Source organism: Chrysemys picta, chromosome 10 (genome assembly GCF_011386835.1).
Source record: "Chrysemys picta bellii isolate R12L10 chromosome 10, ASM1138683v2, whole genome shotgun sequence".
NCBI lineage: Eukaryota > Metazoa > Chordata > Testudines > Emydidae > Chrysemys > Chrysemys picta.
In genome coordinates, this window is record NC_088800.1 from 35,589,564 (window position 1) to 35,616,261 (window position 26,698).

At 40.4% G+C, this 26,698-nt stretch overlaps 1 protein-coding gene and 1 long non-coding RNA gene across 2 annotated transcripts; both read right to left on the minus strand.

Moving 5' to 3' along the window:
• Positions 1-753: 753 nt before the first annotated feature.
• Positions 754-26,418, minus strand: CHRNB4 (cholinergic receptor nicotinic beta 4 subunit). The gene is made up of 6 exons (XM_005294501.5): positions 26,237-26,418; positions 17,470-17,615; positions 8,294-8,338; positions 8,077-8,186; positions 4,570-5,542; positions 754-1,441 (listed from the first exon to the last, which is right to left on the minus strand). The coding sequence occupies exons 1-6, from the start codon at positions 26,289-26,291 to the stop codon at positions 1,301-1,303; spliced, it is 1,470 nt and encodes a 489-aa protein (XP_005294558.1). The 5' UTR covers positions 26,292-26,418; the 3' UTR covers positions 754-1,300.
• On the minus strand, positions 21,023-25,010 carry LOC135973958 (uncharacterized). Its single transcript, XR_010591085.1, has 3 exons — positions 24,877-25,010; positions 24,697-24,770; positions 21,023-21,348 (listed from the first exon to the last, which is right to left on the minus strand). It is a non-coding gene; the product is annotated as an uncharacterized LOC135973958 (long non-coding RNA).
• Positions 26,419-26,698: the final 280 nt, after the last annotated feature.

A 26,698-nucleotide genomic window follows, 5' to 3' on the forward strand; every position in this document is an offset into this window, starting at 1 on the left:
GCAAAAGAAAAATGCTGCTTTCCCTTTATTTTTTAGTAGTTTACGTTTAACACTGTACTATACTGTATTTGCTTTTTGTTTTTTGTCTCTGTTGCTGCCTGATTGTGCACTTCTGGTTCCAAATGAGGTGTGTGGTTGAGTGGTCAGTTCATAACTCTGAAGTTCTACTGTATTCTGTTAAACTCATATAGAAACAACAGTTTAGAGCTCCTGTGGAAATACTGATGCACCTTAGTGATTTGTTTCAGTGCTGTTGCTTACTGGTGCTCACCTGACTATATATGATATTGACAGATGAAGCTGAGACTGCTCCAGCACAAAAAATGCAGTTCTCTTGCAGCAGGGTATGAGTAACAGCTAATAAAGACAGTAAGGTGTTAAGGCCTATCCTATAGTAGGAGAATCGGGCCCCCAAATATCCAGTCCCTAAGACATGTTTATGTACTTTCTCAGCTATTTTCTGAGGATTGCGTTGTAAAATACCTTAATCTACACTCATGCCCAAAAATAATTTACTCCAGTAAAACAGGATGGTCAATCTGGATTGTTTCTTCTGTGCTGTTTCTTCCCCATTTTAGCACTGCTCTCCTTTCCATAGACTGAGCTTGCAGTCCAACCTCTCTTGAGTCACCATTTGCCTCTGCTCCTTATACACTTCCCTGTTGAGCTTCAGATTCGTGGTGCTGTATACCAATTCCCCTTTTCTGAGTTATAAAGGCTACTGGAACATTTTGGAAGTAAGGCTATTTAAAGGAGAGTTTTTCACATTTTATTTAGATTTCACCAATGAACAGAGTGTATAAATATGTTTATCATATATTGATTTGGGCTCCATAAACCAAACACAGAGTTTTGATGCATTTTAAGGAAATAAATACTGTAGCAATTGTTTCTCTTGAAAGAGCAAAATTGTGCAATGTGAACTGCAGGCTCTTATGGAAACACAGTCTTTCCCAAGGTGGCATAAGTAAATACCATTTTAATAATAATCCTGGTGCACTCTGAGGAAAACTGGCAAGTTGTAGAAATAAATAAATTTCTCTGTAAAATGTTTAAACATATTGAAAAAAGAGCCAATATTTAATCAAAAGTAATGAAATTAAAAAAAGAAAAGAATGTCTTCTAGAAAATTCCTAACATCATGATAACACAGCAAGCCAAATTCTGCTCCCAGTTCACCAGTGTATATCCAGACTAACTCAACTGACTTCAATGGTATCGCTTTGGATTTACACCAGTGGAACTGGGAGCAGAATCAGGTTCAGCATCTGTGTAAGCATTTTACAGTTTTAAATGAGAGTTAAGGGCTCGCAGCAGCAGAGTGGTTTTGAAAAAGTGGCTGGAGAAATAGCCCAACAGTCCCAAGGACACAAACAAAGATGAATATCCAGAGAAACAGTCTGTCCACTACCATGGCAACATACTTCCAATCTTCGATGACCTGGAAGAAAAAGCCAGTTAAAGATGCTTAGCAATTTACCATGTTCATCTCCATCTCTTTTGTTGAAGCTCAATATTTGTATTTTGTATATGAAAATAAGAGAAAACAAATCATAAGGTTCAGGATCACCACAGGGGTCAGGAAGGAATTTTCCCTCATATAGTCCTGGACAGTTGGTGAATGACACTAGAAATAGTTTACACCCTGCTCTGAAGCATCAGATATTGATCACTACTGAAAGCTTGGTGCCAGACTGGATGGACCGTCAGCATAATCCAGTTAAGCTCCTGTGTGTGAATTTTAATTTGCTGATACTATTCATCCCAATTAACAGGAATGAACAATACTTACTGCTTTTAAGAAAAGAATTCTGTAGTTGATCTTGATTCTCAGTATGCAAGTGTTTTAATACATGTTAGCACTGCTGGTTGTACTCAAATCCCTGTCCAGTGTGGATGAGATCCTGGACCCATTGAAGTCACAATGGGAGGTGTGCCATTGACTTTAATGGGGCCAGGATTTTACCCCCTATCCTTACATTCAGTTCTTACACTACAGTGACTGCAGGCATACTAGTGAGTTGTAAAGGGAAAGTGTTAATCTTTTTTTATCACTTTTATTTTTTCCTTTATAATTGACTCTAGTTACACATGGGAACTCTTCCTCTTAACGACTTTACAGTACTTCCCAATTGACTCCTGCCTTGTACTAGACCATTACATATTTTCCCCCTCAATGCACACATGTACCTCCCATTGCCATTAATGGGTGTTACATGCTTCTGAGAAGAGAATATACTGTAAGTACATGAACAGTTGTTATCAGACCATCATACTAATGGAAAAAGCAGAGATTAGAATTATGAATCTAGAAAACAATGGTTTGTAGCTAGGCACTTGAAGTTAATGTCAGAGGACCTGTGTACAGAAAGCATTTAATTAACGTTTAACTTACAATACCTTGGATAATTGCTCTTTAGTCTAGGGTGAGGACAGGGAGTTTGTGAATCATAGGACTGGAAGGGACCTTGAGAGGTCATATAGTCCAGTACCCTGCACTTATTTTTTAATACCCAGTACAAGTTCTTTACAAAAGCACAGATAGTATTGAAACACTTTTTCAGCATTGTGAGGCCTATGCTCACATCAAGTCCATTTCAATTTGTTTAAACTTAAGGCTATATTTACAGATTTAGCATCTGGTCTTTCTTTTTTCTGTTGACCAGTAATTCGTTCCTTGAAAATGCAAGAAAGTCACCAGTGTGGCTTTATGAGGGACTCCTGCAAGATCTGAGGTTAAAAAGGACCCAGACTTTCAGACTACTTAACTTGTATATTAAAAGGAGAGGAGGAAGACAGAGCAGTAATGGAGAATCTAAGGCTAGATTGGGAGTTGGGGAAGAGGAAGGTAGGAAATTTTTCATGGATGCGGGGTGGGTGTTGTGGAAATTCATGAGTTTTCATCTGTGCCTTCTGAGATTTGCTGAATATTACTCAATGGATACTTATATGAACTTTAATGTACTAGCTAGGGGAATGTGTCTCTATGTATCACTACAGGATGGCAGCGGAACTGCTCAAATGTGTGTCATAGGTCTTATACTGCTAATAGCTTATGGAGAGTCTCCTTTCGCTCAAGTGGAAGAAGCCTCAGCTTTTGCAATATGAATATCATGGTTCTATCCACTCTTGCCAGAAAGTTCTGAATGGTCTTGGGAGGCAGCATAATGACCACCATGTGTCAACCACCCAAACAGGGTATGGAGGGCTAATGGATAGAGGGCACTTTTAGTCCAAAATAATAGTGTTCCTAGAAAGGGTTTGTGCCAATCTAACTAAATCCATTTCTAAACCCATTTAGTTAAACTACTTTGTGTAGCCCAGCCCTAAGTAACTTACTCTAGCACAGGGGTGGGCAAACTTTTTGGCCTGAGGGCCACATCGGGTTTCCGAAATTGTATGGAGGGCCAGTTAGGGGAGGCTGTGCCTCCCCAAACAGCCAGGTGTGTCCTGGCCCCTGCCCCCTATTCAACCCCCCCCTGCTTCTCATCCCCTGACGGCCTCCCCAACTCCTGCCCCATCCAACTCCCTCTGTTCCCTGTCCCCTGACGGCCCCCGGAACTCCTGCCCTGACTGTTCCCCCACCACCCAATCCAACCCCCCCTCTCCTTCCTGCCCCCCCCAGGACCCCTGCCCCCATTCAACCTCCCTGTTCCCCGCCCTCTGACTGCCCCGACCCCTATCCACTCCCCCGCCCCTGACCGCCCCCCAAACACCCCTGCCCTCTATCCAATCCCCCCCTGCTCCCTGCCCCCTTACCACGCTGCCTGGAGCACTGGTGGCTGGCGGCGCTACAGCCGCACCGCCCAGAGCACAGGACGGGCAGCTGTGCTGCCCGGCTGGAGCCAGCCACACTGCCACGCAGCACTGAACACCGGGTCAGGCCATGGCTCTGCAGCTGCACTGCCCAGCAGGAGCTCGCAGCCCCGCCGCCCAGAGCATTGCCGTAGTGAGCTGAGGTTGCAGGGAAGGGGGAACAGCAGGGAAAGGGCTAGGGTCTAGCCTCCCCGGTCAGGAGCTCAAGGGCCGGGCAGGAGGGTCCCATGGGCCACATAGTTTGCCCACCTTTGCTCTAGCAGAACCCAGCCATGCTCATGGCTGGCTTACCTGCAGTCCCTTCATTGTGGGCCCAATTATATGGTGTTTCCTTTGAACAGGTATTGAATGTTAACCCTCTCCCTGCCACACACTAGCTGGGGTCTCTACACCCCGTTACCTTCCTGATGTGAAAACACAGTTTGTTTAACATTAACTCATCTCCATCTCCCTCCGCCCCAAAGCAAGAAATGTGTTCTGTTTGTGGGTCTGAGATTCTTGCCTAGCACACTGCTTTTTAGAACAATATCAGCTTTATCAAATTGTTATTCATAGGAAATTTATAGGAAAAGAAACTTATTACTAAACAGTGATTAACTATGAAAATTATAGCTAGGATCGCTACAAAAATTAACACTAAGGAAGATGGTTGGGTTCTTATTTCCCTTCTGAAGAAGAATACACTTATTTGAGACATCAAAAGAAAGAAAACTGGGGTTTGGAAAGATGGGAATGATTTGTCCTGTTACTTACACTCTGGTCGTTGTCCTCATTTTTCATGTGGTCTGCTATAAAACTGACTCCATCAATTGCTTCTTGGACTTCTGGAGAAAACTTCATTGAAGATCTTAACCTAAAATCTTGATGGCCACTGATGTTATCCGGATTCTCAGTAACTTTCAAATCATATTTTTTGGCAAAGGCTGTGTTCACAAAGTAGGTGGAGTTTTTGTACAGGTCAGCTGGATCAGTGCATAGATGATCAGATTTATTCTTTCTGCGCTTGCTTAACCTTTGCCATGCAGAGTTATTCTCTGGGCGTTTCATGAACAGAAAAGTTGGAAGTTTCTGAAGGAAAACCACCTTTACCCATGGGGGCATAGTGTGGGTGCTGGGAGATCTGTGATGAACATTCAGTACACAGACACTGGTAACTATTGAGAATGTTACTAATACCATTGTAAACATCAGATACTTCCCAATCAGTGGAACATCCAGTGATGTTGGAGGGACAATTTTGGAGATCAGCAATAAGAACACAGTCAAGGCAAGCAGTACAGATATGCATAAGGTCATCTTTTCACCACAGTCTGAAGGCAAGTAGAACACGAGGATAGCCAATGATGTAATAAGCACACAGGGAATTATAAGATTGATGGTATAAAAAAGAGGTTTCCTTTTAATAATAAAGTCGTATGTCACATCAACATACTTTGGGTCTAAGGGGTTTACAGTCCTTCTTCCTGGAAGTGCTACAATATCCCATTCTCCACTTGGTGTAAAGTCATCCATGCTTGCCATGGGAGTTTTAAGTACCATATCAATTTCTGTGTGATCATATGTCCAAGAGCGGAACTTCAGTGTGCAGTTTTGTTGATCAAATGGGAAATGCTTCACCTCAATCTTGCAGGCACTCTTGTAGATGGCTGGAGGCAACCAGAAAATGCTTCCATTGTTCTTTACAATCACATTTGTATACAAGGAAACTTCATATGTACCATCCGCACTGAGGAAATGGGAGAAAAAATAAAGAAACGGTGAAAAGACAGAATATGGGTTCAAAATACAGAAAAGTACATTCTCAGCCCCCTCTACTGAATCCAAAAGAGGTCCCACTGTCTCTGCTAGAATTAAACTTCTGTACCCTTGCAGTGATGAAACCCAATCCTCAGGTATTTATAACTTGACAATGAAAACTATGTATACATTTTTCAACCTGGGAATTAACACTTTTGCCAATATTTAGACAATGTCATTTATTAATGATAACGTGTATGTCTAGTGCCTGTTTCATCCAATAATCACAAAGTATTTTATAAACACTTAATTACGCATTATTACACCCCATTGGGATGTGTAAAGAGATGTAAAGATAAGATCACCCATCACCAAAATGCAGCCACCTTTGCTTTGGAACAGAGCCATTAAGAGCACATGGCAACACTTTTAAACAGTTTTGAGCAGGAAGTGAAGAAGAATGTTATATTCAGTTGGGAATATAGGGGGAACATAGGCAGAATGAATGCAATTACATGAGTTGTAATTTAGGCAGGATAATTGTGATTAAAGCTCCTGCTCTTACTAAAAGTGCCATGGGATTTTTAGTGCCCACAAATTCTCTTGGTTTTGTGTCTCATCCAAAAGACTAAAACTGTACCGGAAGAGTGTCCTCCATCACCGAGGTGGGTCACTGGTTCAGCGGGAAAAGTGTGCCCTAAGTAATGGTGAACACCACTTCCAGATATACTTTAGTGCTTCTTGCAGGTTCCTTGGACTAACAGCTTGATGCCACTTAGCTTATGATATTTGTTAGGGCAGCAATGCAAAATGGCATGACTGCAAATAAACATTCCTGAAAGTATAATCAGTCTGAGATAGGTTTAACGGAAAAGGCTGTTAAAATGATCCCAAGATTATTTTGCTTAAATATGTCATCCACTCAAGCAGCACTATTTCCCAAATTCGTATTTGTTGATAAACTTAACGGATCCTGTTATTGAAGGACACCGTGAGACTAGAAAAGAGTAACTATTCATCACTTTATTTCTCTGTAAATTAACAAACAAATTAATAAAACCTTGAGTAGGACCCTCATTTTTAATAAAACTGGGTTAGTCAGTTTTTAAAGTTAGATGAGAGAAAATATAGTAAGAGAGAAATTGTCTGAACTACAGTACTTTTTATATTTTTCCTTTTCATTTTTATTAAAGAAAATAAGGGGGGGAATATATAATTTAGAGGCAATCTATCTTGAGCAAAAAAATCAGATCAAATTCACCACTGATATAAATAGCTCCATTGACTTCAACTGAGTTGCACCCACTTACTGAAGCAGAAATTATATGCCATAATATTTAGAAATAGGCATAAATAATTATTTACTGTTAAGAAAACTCCTTGAAGAGGAAAAGAGCCGTGTAAGTATTAACATTTTTCTTCTAAGTAAAGTGTGAAACAAATAAACAGCCAAATAAATTCTCTGTGTGTGACTGCACATCAATACTGTGTGTGAGTACTGATGTGCAGAATATATATATAATTATATATATATATAAAATTCTCCTAATCCGTTACAGTTTAAAGGTGCCAGTCTGACAACCCCAGAGAATAAAAGTCAACTGAGACCATCAAAGCCATTTCCTGTAGGTAATTAACAGCCACCAGAGGCAAGCATGTTTGAATCACTGACAGCTTGGGGCAATTACAACGAGCAACATCGAAGTATAAGGCTCTTTAATCCATTGCCAGTAATCTGGTACTGAGCAACATAGAATCTCTTTGCCTTATTAATTTTATCTCTTCATTCTAGTTCTATCAGCGTGGATCTACAAAGGAACCCAGGTGTGATGCTAAGCATCACAACGCAGAACTTTTAGGTGTCTAGAAAATCACAGAAACAACACTGTGACCCACAAAACCTGAGTTAGGCACCTGGCACCCTATACAATGAATGGGGAGAGAGAGGCTCCTTAGAATATAATCCACAAAAGCCAGCGTGCTAGGTGGGAAGCCACCTATACTAGGCACTGGGAGATGCTGACCAAAGGAGTGTGTCCTCCACCCTGCTCTGCTTTCAGAGATAGGTTCTTAAGTCTGGGCTGCAGGGAGCTGCCTATCTGTTCTAGTGATCCATGAACTGTGAGACATGTTCTGGCATCTAAATTGATTGCAGGGCCTGATCCAATATATGGGCTCAGAGGCCACCTAATTCCACACAAAACAGCTGGGAGGATGGAGGAGAAAGACCACCCTTATAACCTTTAGCCCAATGGTTAGGGTAATCACCTGGGATGTGGGAGACAACTGGTTCTAGTTCCCCCTCTTCCTGATGAGAAGGGATTTGAACAGGGATCTACCACCTTTCCTTGGAGAGATTTTTCATTGTGCAGTATACAATATTATTCATTTAAATAATATCCTAAACTTACTGTAAGCTTATTTTCCCTGCAAAAGAAAAATATTTGTTTTTTTTTCTTGTTAAATCAATAAGATTTTTGTTTCTGTTTAAAATCTTTGCAACATTTTTGTATCAAGACTTACTTATTGTAAAGCACAATGTCTGGCAGCCAGATGTGCTTAGAAGGGATTCTCAGCTTATTTATGCCTTCATAGTCAGAGGGCTGCCAAGCCAAACGATAGTCAGTCCATTCCTAGAGAAAGAATTGTACAGCAGTGATGTAAGTTATTTTGTGTCAGTCAAGTCATATGGACAACAAGAAAGCAATGTGTTGCGATAGCATCCGCAGGGGATGATTACCTGGTTTAGCCAGACATTTGTGGTCATGATCTGTTCACGTTCATTCTAAAGAAGGAAAAAAACATTTATAAATCTATACTGTACAAAGTTAGTCCTATTATTAGGATTTATTCATTAATCTTTAAGGAATACCTCAAACTCCTGGCTGTCTAAAACCATTGCATATAATGTAAAATCGACCTTTTACAACATTAGGAATCTTTCTGTGTCTACTGGTCTATCACTGAAATGCACAATTCTGACTATATTAATAATCACATAAAATATGACAAGGTACAGTATTTCATGCAATTATGTAATTCATTATAACTATTAACTAAGATGGACTTGGGTATGTGCAGATTTAAGAATCTGTTTTAAAAACCCAAGAACAAGTAATGGGTAAAGTAATAGTCTTCTGGCAATCTTTTTCTATTCATCAGGCCAATGGAATTGTCATTTTCGATTAGATCACTAGTGGGGCTAGTACAGGTGGGGGCTCTCGTCCACGCTGAACTGGACGACCTGCACCTAGGAGTATTAAAAGAATTGGTATGGAGCTCTCTGAACGACTACTGTTGATTTTTAACAAATCTTGGAATACTGAGAAAGTTCCAGAGGACTGGAGAAAAGCTAATGCTGTACCAATATTTGAAAAGGATAAATGGGATGACCTGGATGAGTGCAGGTCAGTTAGCCTGAAAATGATCCTAGACAAAATCATAGAAAGGCGGATATAGAACTCAGTCAGTACAAAATTAATGGATGGTAGCATAATTAATGTCGGTCAACATGATTTTATGAGTAATAGGTCTTGTCAAGCGAACTTGACATAGATTTTTTTGATGAGATTACATGTTTGGTTGATAAAAATAACTGTTGACGTAATATACTTAAAATTCTGCGAGGCATTTGACTTAGTCCCACAGGTCATTCTGATAAAAATAAACAGTGATCCTAGCAATATGCAGAATCAATGAGGCCCATATTAAATGGATTAAAAACTGGTTAACTGATAGATTGCCAAAACTAATTGTAAATAGAGAATTGTGATTCTGTGGGGATGTTTCTAGTGGGATTTCAGGGGAATCTGTTCTTGGCCCGATGATGATTTGTAAGAAAATATAAAGTCATTGCAGATAAAATTTACAGATAACATAAAAATTAGTGGAGTGGTAAATAAAATGAGGATAGATAAATTATAAAGAAAGATTTCTATAAAGCTGAGATTCCTGAAGCCACACCAGCTTTGACATTACCATAAGAACCAGAAAGATCCCAGCAATAGAACTAAGGCTTATTCTCACTGCAGTTTTGTGTTGATTCAACAATGTAAATAATTCTACCAGTGATCCAAGAGCAGCAGCACCCTTAATAACACGGATGATAAAAACAAAAAGGCTGAGAGAAGAACAAAGGAGTGTAAAGCAGAGTGACCGGTGACAGTTACTAATGTCTGAGTGAGGCTGGCAGGGAGTGGACACTGTCAACTAGCTGAGACCCCAAATATTGTCCTACACAAAAACGGCGAGAAGTATTCTGATTCTAAACATCAACAGAGGGTCCTGTGGCACCTTTAAGACTAACAGAAGTATTGGGAGCATAAGCTTTCGTGGGTAAGATGCAAGTCTGAAGAAGTGAGGTTCTTACCCACGAAAGCTTATGCTCCCAATACTTCTGTTAGTCTCAAAGGTGCCACAGGACCCTCTGTTGCTTTTTACAGATTCAGAGTAACACGGCTACCCCTCAGATTCTAAACATATTTATCTTAAAAATCTCTCACGCCATTGAAGATATTCTATTTTTCAAACTGTTGAAGGGGTATTCCAAACAATAAACAGTAGTAAACTCCTCCCTCCACTATTCCAAGAGACTTGATGTCTTGGGAGACTGGTAATTAGTAATAGACCCTTTCACTACTGGGTTACTGATTTACATCTAGACCAGGTAAATAATGACTGCAAGAAGCTGTTAACATCTGATGGTCACTCAGTGGTCTATCTAAAATTATTACATAAGAATGGTGATATTGGGTCAGACCAATGATCCACCTAGCCCAGTATCCTATCTCTGACAATTGCCAGTACCAAATGCTTCAGAGGGAATGAACAAAACAGAGCAATTTCGAGTAATCCATCCAGTCCCAGCTTCTGCCAGTTGGAAGTTTAGGAACACCCAGAGCATCTCTGATTATCTTGTCTAATAGTCATTGATGGACCAGTCCGCCATTAACTTATGTAATTCTTTTTTGAACCCAGTTATACTTGGCCTATGCAACATCCCATGGCAATGAGTTCCACAGGTTAAGTGTGTGTTGTGTGAAGAAATACTTCCTCTTGTTTGTTTTAAACTGTAGTTTATTAATTTAATCAGGTGACCTCTAGTTGTTGTATTTATGTGAAGGGGTAAATAACATTTCCCTAGTCACTTTCTCCATGCCATTCATGATTTTATAGATTGCTATCCTATCTCCCCTTAGTTGTCGTTTTTCTAAGATGAACAATAGTAGTCTTTTTAATCTCTCGTATGGAAGTTGTTCCACACCCTTAATAATTTTTGTTGCCCTTCTCTGAACCTTTTCCAACTCTAATATATCTTTTTAAAGATGGGGTGACCAGAACTGCACAAATTATTCAAGGCGTGATATTTCCCGTTTTATTATCTATCTCTTTCCTAATGGTTCCTAACATTGTTAGCTTTTTTGACTGCTGCCGCACATTGAAGTTTTCAGAGAACGATCTATGATGACTCCAAGATCTCTTTCTTGAGTGGTAACAGCTAAATTAGATCCCGTCATTTTGTATATATAGTTGGGATTATTTTTTCCAATATGCATTACTTTGCATTTATCAACACTGAATTTCATCTGCCATTTTTTTGCCCAGTCAGTTTAGTGAGATCCCTTTGCAGTCTGCTTTGGACTTAACTGTCATTTTGTATCGTCTGAAAATTTTGCCACGCACTGTTCACTCCCTTTTCCAGATCACTTATGAATATGTTGAACAGCACAGGTCCCAGTACAGATCCTTGTGGGACCCTGCTATTTACTTCTTTCCTTTGTGAAAACTGACCATTTATTCCTACCCTTTGTTTCCTATCTTTTAACCAGTTATTGAGCCATGGAAGGACCTTCCCTCTTATCCCATGACTGCTTAGTTTGCTTTAAAATCTTTGGTGAGGGACCTTGTTGAAGGCTTTCTGAAAGTCAAAGTACTCTGTATAGATTGGATCACTCTTGTCTACATGCTTGTTGACTTCCCCAAAAAATTCTGCTAGATTGGTGAGGCATTCCATTTAGTAAAGCCATGTTGATTCTTCCCCAACATATCATGTTTATCTGTGCATGTAATAATTTTTTTCTTTACTGTACTTTCAAACAATTTGCCTGATACCGTAGGTATGGTTACCAGCCTGTAATTGCCAGGATCGCCTCAGGAGCCTTTTTAAAAAATAGGCATTACATTAACTATCTTCCAGTCATCTGGTATGGAAGCTGATTTTAGTGATAGGTTACATACCACAGTAAGTAGTTCTGTGACTTCATATGTGAGTTCCTTCAGAACTCTGGGGTGAACACCATCTGGTCCTAGTGACTTATTACTATTTAATTTATCAGTTGTTCCAAAATGTCTTGTATTGACACCTCAGTCTGAGACAGTTCCTCAGATTTGTCACCTAAAAAGAATGGCTTAGGTGTGAGGATCTCCCCCACATCCTCTGCTGTGAAGTGGTAGATGGTCTCAGTCCAATTCATGGTGGACACATCACAGAAAGTCAACATAACCGTCACATGTTAAGAGTAACAAGAAGGGTTTCTTCGGGTATGTTAGCAACAAGAATAAGGTCAAGGAAAGTGTGGGCCCCTTAGTGAATGAGGGAGGCAACTAGTGACAGAGGATGTGGAAAAAGCTAATGTACTCAATGCTTTTTTTGCCTCTGTCTTCATGAACAAAGTCAGCTCCCAGACTACTGCACAGGGCAGCACAGTATGGGGAGGAGGTGACCAGCCCTCTGTGGAGAAAGAAGTGGTTCAGGACTAGTTAGAAAAGCTGGACGAGCACAAGTCCATGTGGCTGGATGCACTGCATTTGAGGGTGCTAAAGGAGTTGGCGGATGTGATTGCAGAGCCATTGGCCATTATCTTTGAAAACTCATGGCGATCGGGGGAGGTCCCGGATGACTGGAAAAAGGCGAATGTAGTGCCCATCTTTAAAAAAGGGAAGAAGGAGGATCTGGGGAACTACAGGCCAGTCAGCCTCACCTCAGTCCCTGGAAAAATCACGGAGCAGGTCCTCAAGGAGTCAATTCTGAAGCACTCAGAGGAGAGGAAAGTGATCAGGAACTGTCAGCTTGAATTCACCAAGGGCAAGTCATGGCTGACTAACCTAATTGCCTTCTATGACGAGATAACTGGCTCTGTGGATGAGGGGAAAGCAGTGGACGTGTTATTTCTTGACTTTAGCAAAGCTTTTGATACCATCTCCCACGGTATTCTTGCCAGCAAGTTAAAGAAGTATGGGCTGGATGAATGGACTATAAGGTGGATAGAAAGCTGGCTAGATCATCAGGCTCAACGGGTAGTGATCAATGGCTCCGTGTCTAATTGGCAGCTGGTATCAAGCGGAGTGCCCCAAGGGGCAGTCCTGTGGCTGGTTTTGTTCAATATCTTCATTAATGATCTGGAGGATGGTGTGGATTGCACCCTCAGCAAGTTTGCAGATGACACTAAACTGGGAGGAGTAGTAGATATGCTGGACGGTAGGGATAGGATACAGAGGGACCTAGACAAATTAGAGGATTGGGCCAAAGGAAATCTGATGAGGTTCAACAAGGACAAGTGCAGAGTCCTGCACTTAGGATGGAAGAATCCCATGCACTGCTACAGACTGGGGACCAAGTCGCTAGGCAGCAGTTGTGCAGAAAATAGGGTGACCAGACAGCAAATGTGAAAAATCGGGACGGGGTGGGGGATAATAGGAGCCTATATAAGAAAAAGACCCCAAAATCAGGACTGTCCCTATAAAATCGGGACATCTGGTAACCCTAGCAGGAAAGGACCTAGGGGTTACAGTGGATGAGAAGCTGGATATGAATCAACAGTGTGCCCTTGTTGCCAAGAAAGCTAATGGCATTTTGGGCTGTAAAAGTAGGAGCATTGCCAGCAGAATGAGGGACGTGATCATTCCCCTCTATTCGACATTGGTGAGGCCTCATCTGGAGTACTGTGTCCAGTTTTGGGCCCCACACTAGAAGAAGGATGTGGAAAAACTGGAAAGAGTCCAGTGGAGGGCAACAAAAATGATTGGGGGCTGGAGCACATGACTTTTGAGGAGAGGCTGAGGGAACTGGGCTTATTTAGTCTGCAGAAGAGAAGAATGATGGGGGATTTGATAGCTGCTTTCAACTACCTGAAAGGGGGTTCCAAAGAGGATGGATCTAGACTGTTCTCAGTGGTACCAGGTGACAGAACAAGGAGTAATGGTCTCAAGTTGCAGTGGGGGAGGATTAAGTTGGATATTAGGAAAAACTTTTTCACTAGGAGGGTGGTGAAGCACTGGAATGGGTTACCTAGGGAGGTGGTGGAATCTCCTTCTTTAGAGGTTTTTAAGGTCAAGCTTGACAAAGCCCTGGCTGGGATGATTTAGTTGGGGATTGGTCCTGCTTTGAGCATGGGGTTGGACTAGATGACCTCCTGATATTCTATGATTCTAATGTGTACCCTGGTAGGAAGTCTCAACAAGATGTCAAAGACTGAATGGATATGGAGACCTCTCTGGTTTCTTGTCTGTAGAGGTGGTTACTCTAGCTGTGGGAAGAGGCTCATTAGTGGAAGCCTCCCTTGCTGCTTCTTATGCTCTACCCATTCTGTGGATAAACAGAAGTCTCCTCAATTCTGCACCTTTCCCCAGCATTAAATTCACGGGCACATACTCTCTAGAAACAGGTGAGCTACCTGGCAACTAAATTGACCAAATCTCATTGACTCTCTTTTTCGTGTTAGTTGGCTGTAAACAAAAGGGGCCCTTTAAATTAAGTAGCTTGGCATCCAGCATAAAAGCAATTTGGATGGAAGATAAGGACAAAAAGGTAATCAAGCTGTCCTTAGATGTTGCTTCAGACCTGCAAGGCAACAGCAGAAAGTGGAGCTGGAGTGGCTTTTCAGATAAGAGACGCCAGTGAAAAGGGCCAAAAATACAAAGATAAACTAAATAAGTTAAGACTCAATATTGTCCCTTTGCAATATTGCTAACTGCCTTTAAGTTCCCAGCCATTGTCCTGGGTTAGCCTTGTCTCACTAATCTCAATGCCATATTTATCTCTAGAAATCGAGTCTGTGTCTTCAAATTAACAATGTTAGGTAAATAGAATACATATAAGTAATAGCTAGATTATTATTTGTTTTTATTTTCTTTCTTGATCTTCTGTTTATTTTATTGTCTATTCTGCTTGGGACTCAGTTGGATTCAATAAATCCATTCCTTCCTTCATTATTCGTCTGATGGCCATACTAGTTGGTCAGTGAGACTCTTGATCTCTCATTTTACAGGAAGATTTATCATAAAGATGCTCTAGATTAAATCATGTGAGGCCCTGTATGGGCCTGGATCCTGGAAGTCCTTTCAGGATAGGAAGCAGGGTTGTAGGGTTGTTGTGTTACTGTGACAATGTGAGTGGAGGCTATGCATGAGCAATAGTACATTTCAGGCTCCCTGCACTCTACTTCCTATAGGGTATGTCTACAGTGCAAATTAAGGTATAATTGTGGGTAGGTAGGCATACCCAAACTAGATTTAATCTTGATAGCATGGGTAATTATGGCAGTGAAGACTCGATGGCATTGCTGCACATATCTTCCCTCTGTTTGAGTGTGTGGAACTCTCCCTGGCATGGCTGGGCCTCTAAAGATGGGAGGACTTCTGCTAGGAAATCCCTGAAGGTGGAGCTAATGCTCCTAGAAAGCACCATTAACTCTCTTAGGAAGCATCTGTCCCTATAGAAGAAGTGGCAAATGGCAATGCTGTGCCTAATCAATTCTTGCTGCCATGTGGGGGGAAGGCTCTGGAGGAGCTGGCTAACTCAAATGATGGTCTGGGATCTGTGCACTTACTGTTTACCCTCAAGTATCAGAGGGGTAGCCGTGTTAGTCTGAATCTGTAAAAAGCAACAGAGGGTCCTGTGGCACCTTTGAGACTAACAGAAGTATTGGGAGCATAAGCTTTCGTGGGTAAGAACCTCACTTCTTCAGATGCAAGACTGAAGAAGTGAGGTTCTTACCCACGAAAGCTTATGCTCCCAATACTTCTGTTAGTCTCAAAGGTGCCACAGGACCCTCTGTTACTGTTTACCCTGTTGCTCCTGGGTTCTGTGGGGTTTGCAGACCATGCTTCCCCCTACTCTGTGAGTCTGCACCCTTTATTCCTTGTGGGAGGACCATGGGGACACTCTGGAAGGGAAATCTCTCAATATGTCCAGCTGAAATCTCCCAGCAGAGGGGAACATCGGACCTACAATCCCTTTGTTTATATTACAATATCTGTTGGGTAAGGAATTCCGTATATTCAAGCGCATCCATTCATGCAGCTTCCTGTCACCTCCATCGGTGTCTTTCCCCTTCCTCTCTTATATCAAAATTAGAAATATATGTTACTTTCCAACTTCAGAGTACTTTATAATTAATCACTAGTTCATCATTACAAAAACCATGGCAGGTCACTCCTATCCCATTTTACAGCTCGGGAGACTGAGGCAGAGTTTAAGACATCATCCCTATTTATGGGCCAGATGCTCTTCCCACTGCAGTCAATAACAAAACCTCCATTGCCTTTATTGGTACAGAATCCCGCCCTAGAATAGCTCTTAGGCATTGTGTACAAACCCCACCTGGGCAACAAGGGGTTAAGGTCCTACATTGGACCTAGACAGCCCTACCCTGCCATACCTCTAGGATATGCTCCAACTGGAGGAAGAGTTAAAAGGCTGGGGATCAGCTAATTTGGGGCAGACCAAGGAAGAGAGCAGACTCTCCAGCAGAGAGCAGAAGGAAGGCAGAAATTTCTCCCTAAGCCAGCTGCCCAAAGGTCCCTCCCTGAGGGAAGGGAGGACCTGCCACAGAGACAGCCTGAGAGGGAAGCACTCTCCCCCTCATATGAGCTCTGGACTTTGGTAATTCCCTTAGTTTTTTTGTTTGGGCTACCCCAGCAGGGAAACTAAAGCCCCTTGGACTGAGCTGGCCCAGGAGGGTGGGCCATACCATGGGAGAAGGCAGTTACCACCTGAGAAAGGGAGATACCATGCTGCATGCCACCACCAGAAGGTGCTTTGTGGTGAACTGGCAGCCTTCATGCCGCCTTAGCCCAGACGGTGACTTGGGACAATCGCGGGGGGATGGGGAGGTGGGGAGAAGTGGCCCAGGGAGAGCAGCCTCTGCTGTCAGATCACTGATAGCCCTCAAAGGGCCTTAGGTCAGAGCCCAGTGAAATCGAGGGCCCGGGCTCCCCTACAAACAACCCCTCTGCAGGTCATGGGCCTTAGCCCTGACCACTAGGTGACACTACCTGACCAACCAACCCCTGAGTGAGGACCATTATAGGCACATATTTAATTTTAAGAATGTGTTTGAACTATTAAGTTAATAGGACTAAAGCTAATGCAAAAGTTAAGCATATAGCTAACTGCTGTCCTAAATAGGGATTGGGTAAGTCCTTTCCTAAGTGATTTGGTCTAGACCCCACAGAGATTCAGAGCTCTTGGACAGGAGTTCCTGGCCCTCACTTCTGTGCTCAGACCATACCACATTTTTTCACTGTACACAGCAAAAGATAATTTATCATTATACACATTATGGAGAAGATCCTCATCTGATGTAAATTGGTGTAGCTCTATTGAAGTTGATGGAACTATGCCAGATTGTGTTAGCTAAGGCTCTGGCTCTGTATTTTTCAGTATTTTATAGTTTAGGAATAAATAGATCTCCTTTTGCTCGAATAAAGGTTATACTTATACATTCTGAATATTGCCTGAGGGACAAATAGATAATAAAATATATGTATCTGCCCATATCACTTACGATTATATAAACCATATAACAACAGAGAGACAGTCATGCTAATACAGTCTGTCACCTACGGAGTGAGCTACCTCTTCAAAGTTCTGTACAAATAGTAATGAATGAAAAGGCACATCTTATTCAAACTTACCACACTGATTAGCTGTGCCAGGGAAACCTGCAATTCTATAGATACCAACTGCGAGGAGTTGACAGCAGGGCGAATTAACTTATTATACCTGGCAGGGCTCAGTAGGTGGTTCATTAGCTTCTCCTCAGCATCTGCCGCGTCGCTTCCTGTAAAACAGCACAGAACAAGATCCCAGAATGAAGAAGAGATTACATTATGAAGCGAGCATTGCAGCACAGAATCCTCACTCAAATGAAATAAGAAAAGCTTTAGATTTTTGAAAGACTCTAATTGAATGTGAAACAGAAAGATCTGGGTTTATTATGAAAGCCCTTTGGGACAAATTCTGGTCTACTGAAGTCAGCTTTGTTGGACAAGGCATAAATCAAGGCAGAATTTACTCCTTTGCTTTTCATGTTAAAACTGGAAACTGTTTCTTCATCACTGCAGCACGAAACCAATAGGTACTCTCTGTGGTATGGTGTGAAATAGAAATTGGAAGTCCTTTTTCATGTTTTAGGAAGAGATTTTTGAAGACACAGAAGACAGATCTCCAATCCCATTTGTGACTTGAAAATCTCCCCTTTGACTGTCCTCGCAGATGAAGGGGAGGAATCCCAGGCACATGTATGGTAGGAAAAGAGAGTGCTATGTATAGGGAAGAGTCTGGAGATAAACTGTAGAAAGGTTTTCAAATGATTAAAGAGCACTATATATTTCTGGTTCTAGACTATTTTGCTGAAGTATAGCAGAACCAAAAGCACTATCCTAGACTTGGGCCTTTGGACACTTGGAAACAAAAACTGAGCTATGGAGTAGCCATAATATTAACACTTTAAAATTCTAGGTGACCAATTATTTAAGTGACTGTAAAATATAACATCCTAGGGATTCCAGGTTATCAAGCAACCCAGAACATTTTCTATTAGTTGATGTAGTCTATGGCACAACTCCAGAGATAATGAAATCTGTTATTAGGCTCTTGCATATGTTCTCCAAGCTCCCAGTGTTGTCCTCTGCAAACTACTGTTGACAACATAATAGATTAAGAGGCAAATTCTGCTTTTAGTTACACAAGTGTAAATCTGGAGAAATTCCATTGACTTCAGTGGTATAATTCTGAGCAGAATTTGGACCTAAAAGATCAACATTGTTGCTGTTATAGACCCAGCAGCTTCCCATAGGGATACACATCCTCTACAGGAAGCAGGCAATTTATATAAGGGCTAGATTCTTTTCCTAGTTACAGAGTAACTCTGTTGAACTGGTGTGACTCCACTGACTGATGTAAATGGAGTTACTTTCTAATTTATACTGGTGTGAATGAGAAGACATTCTGGTCCAGGGGATAGAAATATCAGTAATGTAAATATCTTCTCCCCTTCCAAATAAGCAAGTAACTCTATCCCCAAAAAAATCTGGGGAGAGGGGGAGATAATCTGACCCTGAGTAATATTTCTCCCATTTACACCCTCTTCACCCCCATTTCCAATATTCCTAAAAACATTGTCATTGCAAAGCAGTTATGTGCAGTAAAAACCATTAAGCATTACAAATATTTCACATTTATAATACATTAGGGTAGCATGTTCAATACACAGTAGTATGTCAGTAAAACCCAAAGAGGACCAGACATCAGAAAGCTTGTATCCAATAATCTTCTAAGTGGTTGAGTTGCTTATATCTGAAGAGTTGCTTAATTTGACCTAGAATTGGGCTAAAATCTCTTGAGAACAGGCTTTCTCTTGAGAATCCTGGTATGTTTGGATTATGCCGAGGTTAGAAATGCTACAAGAAGAGCCTTTCAGCATTTCTGCTTCTGATTTAAATGGGGAAAATGTAGGATATAGTCAACCAAACACTTTCACATCTAAGAGCAGGATCTATTAAAGCTTTCAGGAGAGGTTGAGGTGAATATTAGCGTTGCTCATTCCCTTAAGAACCAGCATCTAACAAGGCATTGATGGCGTAGCAAATTTACACAATGCATGACAGAAATGTATGCCATCTCTCTCTGCAAATATGTCCATGGCGCACATTCACTAGCTTAACCTCACACCTTTAATTAGTTTACTGATGTTTCCATGGGAGAAGATGTGATATAGAACAAGCAGTGATCAGTGCCTGTGTTTGAAAAGATGAAGCTAAGCAAAACGCAAAGTATTCGCTTTGCATATTTTCCACTGTGAAAAGAGAGAGATTTGTGAAATTTTACAAAAGCAAAAACTGCAGAAATGTCAACATCCTATGCTCACAACATTCTTTTTGCCAGTTAAAAAAAAAATTATTCAGATCCAACCTGATTAGCATTGACCCAAAGAGGAAAAATCTCTGGTAAGCCATTAGTCTTCTAGGGCCGTGTTTTTTCCATGCCTCAGATCCTACTTTGCCAGTCTGGTGGGTCACTCACACCCAAATGGGGTTGATAGAGTGGTGTATGATATCTTTTCAGCCAGCAGACTGCCTAAGATGACATTGCAGTCTCAAACATTGGAATTCCCAACAGTCAATGGTGTTGACAGCAACGAGGTGTTTCATACAGGCACTACATTTTTCACTCTCTAAAAATCCAGTGAAAAGTTGGTGTCTTCATCAAGTAGGATTTTTTTTCCACAGAGCCCTAAGAAAAAGAAATTATACCTCCTTTGGTGATTTGTGTAGCCTCTGGTGATTTAAAGGTGTAATAGCTATAAAAAGACAAGATGCCAAATTATCTTCACATTTATGTTGTTGCTACCACATTGAGGATGTACCATTGTAAGTGAGAGGACAGTTTGGCTCATGGGACATGTAGATATGTAAGTTAGGGCTCACATATGGGCCATGGATTTGACACAGTAGTCACTACAATCTGGTGATGGGGCGTTCAAGAGCCAACTTGAGTATCCCATATGCAGCGTGTTAACAATGTGGACAATTTATTAATTTTTATATTGGGCTCACAGTATGCCTGAACTAGGAATTCCATATAAGAACACTTTTGAACATGTCCATTTGGTTAGGAGAACCAGCTTAGACCTGAATTCAAGGCAGATGCAATATACTGCATAGGATCTTCAAGATCATTGAAAAAAAGTGGAGATTTCCCCTACCCTTTAGAAAAAGCTCTGCTTGTCATTTAACATCTTGCTTACTTTATGAACTAGAAGTGCCACTTTAAGATGATGTCTGTTGCAATAACCACTCAGTGTGTGTTCTGTAGCTCTCCAGCTCTGAAAATACTGTCATAACAAGAGACAACCATGTGATCAGTTACCAAACGTGATCAAAATAATTCAGACTGAATTGCTCAGGTCAAGAACTTCTAGACAAGTAGCAGCCAGGTGGGAAAAGATTTTTATTTACTGTTGAGTTATTACTCTGTATGTCATGGTATCCATTTCTACAGAAATGTATAGAATAAGAGTAACAGTAATTCAAAATGTTTCACAAGACCTCATTATCTAATGCAGATGGTAAAAAGCTGAGTTAGCAGTTCATTCCTGTGTCTGTCTCTTTAGTCTCAGTCACAGCAGCAACAGTAACAAATGCAAGCCCTATACTATTTCACCAAAATGGAAAATTGAAAACATACATCAAAATCGTTAGCATGCTGCCCTTTCATCCGTTACTCCAGTGCATGCTGGGACAGCTTCAAATGGGTACGGAAAAGGTGTGACTTGTTCTCATCCAGAAGAGCCTTGATGTTCCACTGCTGTTCTTAAGGAACTCAGATTATAACATGCAATAGTAAAGCCGTTTTTTCTTGTTCATTACTATTAATGAACTATTACATATAACATCACCTCTTTGGCAACAAACCACAATTCTCTCCTTTCTTCTTGTGGAAGTGATGGGCCGCTCCCACTGGTGTTTCTCTTCCCTAGGGCTGAGTTACATATTCTGGCAATTGACTGCTTTCTGGGTAGACACAGAATAATAAAGTTAATGAAGAAGATGATGATGATTATACCTAGCCTTTCTACAGCACGTTTCAGTTGAGTGAAACTCCCATTGATTTCAGTGAGAACTGCACTGAAATGACACACTCAAGGTCAAAGAGTGAGTCAGTAACAGAACAAAAGCCAACATACTATCTGGAATTAGGCGCATGATCCTTGACATCCTTCCACCCACTCTTACCCATGTCACCTCTAACCCCTAGCTCATGCTCCAGCTTGGGAATTGTAATTGTAATTGTACAGAAAAGTATCATTTTCTTCTTTTGAATGTCAAAAAGTTTGTTCAGTTTGCCTCCTTTCCTCATTATTAATAGCTGCCTGTTCCTAGCTGCTGATATTCACAAAGCCCTGCAGTGAAAAATTCCACCAAGTTTATTGTACTGTGATTAATTTCACAGCTGGGATGCTTTTAGGGTAATTTTTCTGTTATGCAAATGTTGTGTTTGGTGTTTTTTTCTAATATGTTATGGACATGAAAGGCCAGGTTGTGCCCTTCAGTAAGGCCCCTGATCTTCTCTGACACTACAACAGAGCTGTAAAGCTGCACTAAACTGGCAGCTGAAATTTCTCTGAAATAGAAGAGTCCTCAGCTAGTTTAACTGCCTTTGCATCTGCCCCCCCAGACTGTCAGCTGGTGTATGGGGTGGGCTCAGAATATGTGGCTAGAGTGCCGATTCTCCAGTGATCCCCAGCCAGTGTAATTTAGACTGCTCTAAGCTACCCCAGGGCCAGACTGGTCCCTAGCTGCCCCAGCAATTGGTAAGCACAATGGCTTTAAGCCAACCTTGCTCCCTTTCCTCATTCTCTGCTCTGGAGCTGCTGAGGATCTAACCCAAAGAATATAGCATTCTCTACTACCTTATGCCTAGAATTGCCACTCAGTGAGGTTTTGTAATGAGACAGAAAACCAACTTGTGTTACTACAAGTTCAGAAAGGGAAGCTCTTTCAGTGACACCATTCAGATTTTTCCATCCTGAGACTCATTTGAGAGTCACAAAGCACTTAGCTAGCTTTTCTTTTTTTATATTCTATGAAGTTGGTGAAAATCAGTTCAAATACATCAGTGGGATTTAAGTGCATATTTAAACTAAGCATGCATTTGAGTGTTTTGCTGAATCAGCATCTCAATCCTGACCTACAGCACCCTTGCTGCCTCTGTCCAGGGCCTCTCTTAATCAAAGACTGTCAATTGTGTGGTGGATACATGGTAGAAGACTGCCACATTTATTTTAAACAGTCATGGCTTGAATCCGGGGCTCTATTCCTGAAATACACTAACCTACCGATGCTAAAGTATATTGGCATCAGCCATAAAGACTGTGGGCTTTTGGTCCATCAGAAGCAGCAGGGCAGCATGGATAGATTATAATGAAGCTGTTCTATTTCCTATGAATCCAAGCAACTCTAATATGTTACAGTGGAGGCTGTCTCTTTGTGCCAGATGACCTTCTCCCATTGACATCAGTGGTGCAGGATTGCACCAGAATACTGTACAAAGTGGATGTTTTATGTTGCAACTTTTGTTATTTCCTCATATGCTCCAGAAAGAGAATTGTAATGTCCACATTTGAAACCACTATTCAAATATAACACTCCTGATCACTTCCTTCTCACAAGCCTTTCTGTGAGCATTGATTTTTAAACAAACTTCAGTTAGAATATCTTGAAACCTGTGTTTTCTTTCTCCCATGTGGGGGATCTATTTAATAATGGTTCTTATGTGATGAACCACCAGAAAAAATAAGTAACTGTAGCTCTGCACATCAGAACAGACTCCACAAAAATGTTCCAAACTATTTGAAAAGTTTTTCACACCAATGCTTCTGGGTGGCTGTTTTTGTTCTGTTTTCAGTCAAAAACCATAGTACCATATGAGATTTTAATAGCATATTCATACTAGCTGTGGCATTTCTAAATCCAAATCTGCCTCATCAAAAGGCCTAACAAGATAGAATTGTGCTGATCCATGCTGAACTCTGGGCTTGCTTTCTTTTCTTTTCTATTATATCTTCTCACTAATGTAGAGTAAAAATATCTATATAGTGAAGAAACTGAGAAATACTACAGACCCAGTGATTAATTTTAATTGTGTGTTTATTAGAGGTGATGTCTTGAGGTGGTTGAAAAGAGTATCTCTGTTTAAACACAAAGATAATGTTTTAAAATCAGTGAGGTAACTTCGATGTATAAATAGTCTCAGCAACAAACCCAGTGCTCTAGCTTCTTTGCATAAGAAAGCCAGATAGAAATGGAGTGCAGTTTGGTATGAATTAAATGGAGCTGAGTGACCTCTGCTAACATTTCAGTGCTTATATCTTTGTTAATTCACGATATTAGGGTTTACACCCGTCTGAGATTATTCTAGCAAATGAGTTTACTCCCTGCAATATCTGTTCGAATGGCCAATGGTAAATGAATACTGCAGAATATTTGCAGAAGGTGAATTTTGAATTTGTGTTCATGAGTATTCTCCATTGGAAATCTGATTCTAAACCTCATCTGCTTCCAAGTAGGAAATCAAAACATCCCATGGGACTTGAGTCCAATCAGAACAGCTCATATTTGGAATATCAAATATTTGCAATGAATTGTTCACAAATAAGTTACAGGCTAAGAATTATTTTGAGAAATTCTTATGCAAATATTTTCAAATAATCAGTACGTTTAAGAAACTATCCTTGCTCTTGGGCAAGTCACAAGCAAGTAACGAGAAGGAACTTTTTGAATAAATGATTCTTATGAATTATCCGTTCACGTCTAGCTTTAAATGACAATTCATCATCATTCAGATGCACAGATAGGATGCCACTAGATGTCACCAGTGCATTGACTTAAAGATTCCAGGATCAAACTGTCTGCAAATAGTGTCTAAAAATTATTTTTGTTCCTGAGCTGTTTTTATAATCTACTTTCTGTTTGCCAAACTACATATTAATTAGATGGCGCCTAATGAAAACAAAGTAGCCAAGTGGACAAGGTCCTATATATTTCACAATGTCCGTGGCAATGTATTTCAAACCTTGTTTTTTTTAAGTGCTTCTTTCCTTGACAAAATGTTTTCCAAATGGCAGTAACCAACAAAAATGTTGCATTTGAGTAGACAGATGCTTTTGGACAAACGATTGTAACAAGAATAATCAAGTAGCTCTAATTAGGAGGTGGACATATTTTTTTCACATACTGAAAACAGAAATGGAAAAAACAGCTAGGGCCAGATCCTCAGCTGGTGTAAATTGTCATAACAGCAGTGGACACGCAACAGTACAATGAAATAAAACCCAAACTGGTATGTAATTTACAATATACCTTTCAGCTGCAACGTTTTTTCCCACAGCTCATTTGCTACGACAAATTCCTTCCATGATATTTTGCATTTCATACTAAAAGAAACAAAAATCATACGTTTTATTAAAGCATCAGTGTAAAGTTTCTCTTTTACACAATCTAGTAATAAGAATGCAAAATTAGATTGAAATAGCTACTCACCACCTTCAACAGCTGGTCACTTTGAGAACATGACAACAAACATGTCAGATCGATTTCAACAGAATGAAGTAAGGAGTAAAGTTGGTAGCTACAGTTGAGTGCCCTGTGAACACCTTCTAAACTGCAAAACTAAACATAAATCACATTTCCTTTGTTTTCCTGACTTTTAAGACCTTTTAACAAATGTTGAGTCGTGTTTAGAAATGGCATGTTGTTCCACGTGTAGAGTAACTTCTTTTGTTTTTCTTGCCTTCCCCCTGCAAAATGACTAAATGGACCATGGTAACTTGCCAGATTCTCTCCTACTGTCAGGGAAGAGAAATAAGAATGTTCCATTGTCTCCTCGTACATTATTTACTGACATTGTTATTACTTCTCAAAATATTCTATGTAAAATTATTTATTTATGTAAAAGCCATTGCTGTTGCAATATGCTGAATTATAGTGTGGAATAGTATTAATGCTGGTTGTTCCAATATAGAGTAGCATCTAATGGAGCCTCATTTTAAAGTTTGTTTTAATTTCCAATAAAAAATTAATGCAAAGCAATAGCAAACATTTACAGGGATCAAAGCTTGTCTTAATTTCTTTTTCTGTTAAATCTAAACTAGGCCTCTTCAAATATTATGTTTCAAAACAGATTTTTTTTTAAAACTACATTTTACGAATAAAGTAAGAAAATGCTGGGTGCAGAAATAACAAGGATCATAAGGGAAGGTTAGTCATTTGGGAAGCAGACTTTCATATCTACCACCACCACTAAACTAATGCTCTTGCCTGATTTTTGTGTATGTCTGTGTGTTGGCTAAATTCTGTATATAAAAATATGGGTAGGCTATAGTAAATGTTCTTAATATAAGATTGAACGTGTTAACATATATTTACATATACTTAATTGAAACAGTATTTAAATACTATTAATCAAGTACTTTGGGGAAAAAACTAATCAGAAAGCATAAGGAAATATTTGCCTTGTAATTGTAGAATCAGGTGTGGGATACATTATTTTAAGCCACGCTTCTCTCTTTACTATTCGCAGTCACTCTAAACACATCCCCATCACTATCACAGATGATCCAGGCAGCATCTACAAGAATATTCTTCCGTGATCATAGTTTCCTACTGACTTTGGCTTTTATTGAGTTATGTTAAATCCAGGTTACCATTGCTACATCCTGGTTTCATTAATACCACACAAGATAAAAACAGCACTAAAATATCAGATTTAATGCATCTTTCTAAAGACTGTAAACTATCCCCCTGGAAGTTAGAGACATTTTTAAATCAATAACCCCATTGCTCCCTCCTCTTCCCTGAATGTCACAATTGTTCTACAAACTCTATCCAAAAAGACACTCACCGTTAAAAGAAAAAGAAACCACTACAAAGAGAAAGAACCTGTGTGTATTCCTCATGGCAATAACAAGAGGATGTGAATTACTATTCTTCAGTCGAGACTGCTGAGGATAGGCGCAGCTGTCCGTGTTGCACAGGCATGAGAGATAAAAGCAAACCTGAGCCTTGGAGATATTAAATCGCTGGAAAGAGACAGACAGTAGGACCCAGCAGATCTGATCTGCAAAGTGGAGTTTTCATGAGCATGGGGATCCCTCCCCCTTTGCAGTTGTTTAAAGAACCAGAGCAAGAGTAAAAGCATGTGAAAAGAAGAAACATAATGTGCTAATAGGAAATAAGCAAGAGGGGAGTATAAAAGCCAGTAAATAAACAAGGTCTGTAATATATAAGAGCAAGAATTATGCATTTGTCTAACATTTAAATGGCTTTCTCATTAGTGGATGCATTGGAGCCGGCAGGGATGGCT

Bases quoted from the DNA above. Each gene is read 5' to 3' on its own strand.
- CHRNB4 (XM_005294501.5), bottom strand. From the start codon at position 26,291: ATGAGGAATACACACAGGTTCTTTCTCTTTGTAGTGGTTTCTTTTTCT. The intron at 8,187-8,293 runs GTAATCATCCCC...TTCTTTCTCTAG, and splicing joins CAAATGTCTGGCTAAACCAG to GAATGGACTGACTATCGTTT. The intron at 1,442-4,569 runs GTAAGTAACAGG...TTTTTCTTCCAG, and splicing joins ATGAGGACAACGACCAGAGT to GTCATCGAAGATTGGAAGTA.